We start from the raw sequence: 4172 nt of genomic DNA, 5'->3' as shown, positions 1-4172 counted from the left end.
TTATCGGGCTGCCGATAAATGCTTTAAAATGTAATATCGGAAATTATCGGTATCGGTTTTGTTATTATCGGTATCGGTTTTTAAAAGTAAAATGTATGACATTTTTAAACGCCGCTGTGTACACGGACGTAGGGAGAGGTACAGACTGACAATAAACCTTTAAGGCACTTCCTTTACGTGCGTGCCATCCCAGTCACATAATATCTACCGGCTTTACTCATTACGTATTGATGCAAGACATACAGGTCACACTGAGGGTGGCCGTATAAACAACTTTAACACTGTTACAAATATGCGCCACACTGTGAACCCACACCAAACAAGAATGACGAACACATTTCGGGAGAACATCCGCACCGTAACACAACATAAACACAACAGAACAAATACCCGGAATCCCTTGCAGCACTAACTCTTCCAGGACGCTACAATATACACCCCCCACTAACCCCCCCCCCACCTCAACCTCCTCATAGTCTCTCTCAGGGAGGGCAGGGCATGTCCCAAATTCCAAGCTGCTGTTTGGATAGATAGATAGATAGATAGATAGATAGATAGATAGATAGATAGATAGATAGATAGATAGATAGATAGATAGATAGATAGATAGATAGATAGATAGATAGTACTTTATTGATTCCTTCAGGAGAGTTCCCTCAGGAAAATTACAATTCCAGCAGCAGTGTACAGAATTGAGATCGAATTTAAAAAGTAAATAACGGGGGTATAAATAGAAACAGAATAGAAAAATATTACAATAAGAATACAAACAAAAAGCAACAATGAGAATAAAAATATAACAGTAAAATAAGAATATAACAAGAGAAACTAGGCAGTAGTGACCATGTTATGAAAAAGTATTGCACTGTTATTGTTTTGAGGCATGTTAAAAAAAAATAATGCACTTTGTGACTTCAATAATAAATATGGCAGTGCCATGTTGGCACTTTTTTCCATAACTTGAGTTGATTTATTTTGGAAAACCTTGTTACATTGTTTAATGCATCCAGCCGGGCATCAGAACAAAACTAGGCATAATAATGTGTTAATTCTAGAGATGTCCGATAATATCGGCCGGCCGATATTATCGGCCGATAAATGCATTAAAATGTAATATTGGAAATTATCGGTATCGTTTTTTTTATTATCGGTATCATTTTTTTAATTTTTTTTTTTTATTAAATCAACATAAAAAACACAAGATACACTTACAATTAGTGCACCAACCCAAAAAACCTCCCTCCCCCATTTACACTCATTCACACAAAAGGGTTGTTTCCTTCTGTTATTAATATTCTGGTTCCTACATTATATATCAATATATATCAATACAGTCTGCAAGGGATACAGTCCGTAAGCACACATGATTGTGCGTGCTGCTGGTCCACTAATAGTACTAACCTTTAACACTTAATTTTACACATTTTCATTAATTACTAGTTTCTATGTAACTGTTTTTATATTGTTTTACTTTCTTTATTATTCAAGAAAATGTTTTAATTTATTTATCTTATTTTATTTTATTAATTAAAAAAAAAAGGACCTTATCTTCACCATACCTGGTTGTCCAAATTAGGCATAATAATGTGTTAATTCCACAACTGTATATATCAGTATCGGTATCGGTAATTAAAGAGTTGGACAATATCGGAATATCGGATATCGGCAAAAAGCCATTATCGGACATCCCTAGTTAATTCCACGACTTAATATATCGGTATCGGTTGATATCGGTAATTAAGAGTTGGACAATATCGGATATCGGTAAAAAAGCCATTATCGGACATCTCTAGTTTTGATTGGAACGTTCATCTTCTCTGTTGGGCAACATTCAAAATCAATAGTATGGTTTCTCCTTGGATTTTGACTTTGTGGGACACATTGTGTGTTCAAGGTTTTGTGCGTTTATATCCGGGGGGTGTCCCAATACAACTTTTTCACTTTAGTATTGGCCGGATACCGATCATGATCAATACAATGTCAGCTGGGATCATACAAACTAGTATTATTTTGGAGTGTGGAATGTTACTGTCACGACGGACCACTCCGGACATGGCGTGCAGGTGGGAACATGATTTAATCATCAAAACTCAAAAGTGGCACAAAAAACTGAAAAGGAGCCGACAGAACAACGTGCCTGATCGCACTGGAAGCTAAAGCTACCACTTAGCATGGACTACGGAGCAGAAATAAACACGTAACTTTGGCATGAAACAAACAAACTTACGTAGCAGGTTGCATGAAGCAAACAATGACGCCAGGCTGACTGACTGGCAAAGGCAGGCTTAAATAAGGCCTCTGATTAGTGATCAGGGAGCAGGTGAGCGGGCGAACACTAATCAGAGACAGGTGGAAGTAATAAGTAACCAGAAGTTGTTGTTTTTTTTAATAACAGAAAGAGACAGCTCCTTTTGTGTAAATGAGTGTGAATGGGGGAGGGAGGGTTTTCTTGGGTTGATGCACTAATGGTAAGTGTATCTTGTGTCTTTTTTTTATGTTGTTTGAAATAAATAAATAAAAATAAAAATTAAAAAAATTAAAAAAATTAAAAAAATATTTAAAAAAATAAATAAATAATAATAAGTAACCATGGTAACCAAAACAAACAAGGGTGCACAAAAAAACAAGTGGAATTAGTCAATGAGAGAAGAATAGGAATGAAAAACACCAATTTATTTATAATGAACTATCTGTAATGGACTTATACTCTTTGTAATTAAGTTGAAGTGGAGTGGTAATCATTTTTCGGGCCACATGTGTGAAATGATTAACACATTAGCGTAAAATATCAAATAATATTATTTAGCTCATTCACGTAAGAGACTAGACGTATAAGATTTCATGGGATTTAGCGATTAGGAGTGACAGATTGTTTGGTAAACGTATAGCATGTTCTATATGTTATAGTTATTTGAATGACTCTTACCATAATATGTTACGTTAACATACCAGTTGGTTATTTATGCCTCATATAACGTACACTTATTCAGCCTGTTGTTCACTATTCTTTATTTATTTTAAATTGCCTTTCAAATGTCTATTCTTGCTGTTGGCTTTTATCAAATACATTTCCCCCAAAAATGCGACTTATACTCTAGTGCGACTTATATATGTTTTTTTTCCTTCTTTATTATGCATTTTCGGCCGGTGCGACTTATACTCCAGTGCGACTTATATATGGTTTTTTACTTCTTTATTATGCATTTTCACCCGGTGCCACTTATACTCCGGTGCGACTTATACTCCAGTGCGACTTATACTCCAGTGCCACTTATACTCCGGTGCGACTTATACTCCAGTGCGACTTATACTCCGGTGCGACTTATACTCCAGTGCGACTTATACTCCGGAGCGACTTATACTCCGAAAAATAGGGTATTTACACGCCACAGTCTCCACTTGGATAGGATGCGCGTGTGCTTTTGACGCGCGTGTTTGATGCAATATAGGAGAAGATGCAAGCGCGTGCACGGCGGGGTACGTTGTGGTCGTCTACTGCCTCGGATGGTGTCTTTGAGAGCGATGGAAGACGAAGCGAGCGGCGGGATGAGGAAGTGCATGAATAAGTGACGCAGAGCTGAGAGTGGGCGTGTTGTGTGTCCGTCGGGGAACTTTAAACACACACACACACACACACACACACACACACACACACACACTGGAGGGTTGTGAGGGGGATGAAACTCTTCGCCTGTCAGCATGTATCTGGCTGAAAGGGGTTTGAAGCGCTAAGAGGGAAAGAAAAGAAAGTGGTGGAACACTCAAGAAGGTGTTGTGATGAGCGAGAGCGAGATTTAATGAGGGAGAGCGAGAGATGGGGAGGGTGGGGGGGGGGGGTGCACCTCATCTTCCCCTTAAAAAGCGAGAGGAGCCTCCCTCTCCTCTCAGTAGCGCCGGCGGGCTGCCGAGAACACGGAAGAGCCTGGAAGAGCAGCCGCCTCACCTCACCTTCTGCGTCTTCCCCCCGTCCAGGTGATCACTCCTTTCCGTAGGCTCATCCTCTGTGCCGAGAACAGGAAGGAGATGGAGGACTGGATCAGCTCGCTCAAGTCCGTCCAGTCCAGAGAACATTACGAGGTAAGGCTCCTGGGGGGGGGGGGGATGGGGGGGGGGACACTTCTTATTACTGTAGGCTGCATGCACCACTACTGTGTCAGGCATTTTAAAGCGGG

The 4172-nt window shown here is 39.6% G+C and overlaps 1 protein-coding gene across 6 annotated transcripts in view; it reads left to right on the top strand.

The window, feature by feature from the left end:
- dgkh (diacylglycerol kinase, eta) overlaps positions 1–4172 on the top strand; it is a 259098-nt gene that overhangs the window by 153457 nt on the left and 101469 nt on the right. For all 6 annotated transcript variants that reach the window (XM_062061650.1, XM_062061649.1, XM_062061655.1 and 3 more), the window contains one exon: positions 3973–4077. In XM_062061650.1, the coding sequence (XP_061917634.1) occupies positions 3973–4077 (105 nt within the window). The remainder of the gene's footprint in view (positions 1–3972; positions 4078–4172) is intronic.

Source organism: Entelurus aequoreus, linkage group LG10, assembly GCF_033978785.1.
Source record: "Entelurus aequoreus isolate RoL-2023_Sb linkage group LG10, RoL_Eaeq_v1.1, whole genome shotgun sequence".
Lineage (NCBI taxonomy): Eukaryota > Metazoa > Chordata > Actinopteri > Syngnathiformes > Syngnathidae > Entelurus > Entelurus aequoreus.
Note: the sequence above shows the minus strand (reverse complement) of the source record. Positions and strands in the feature narration are given on the sequence as shown.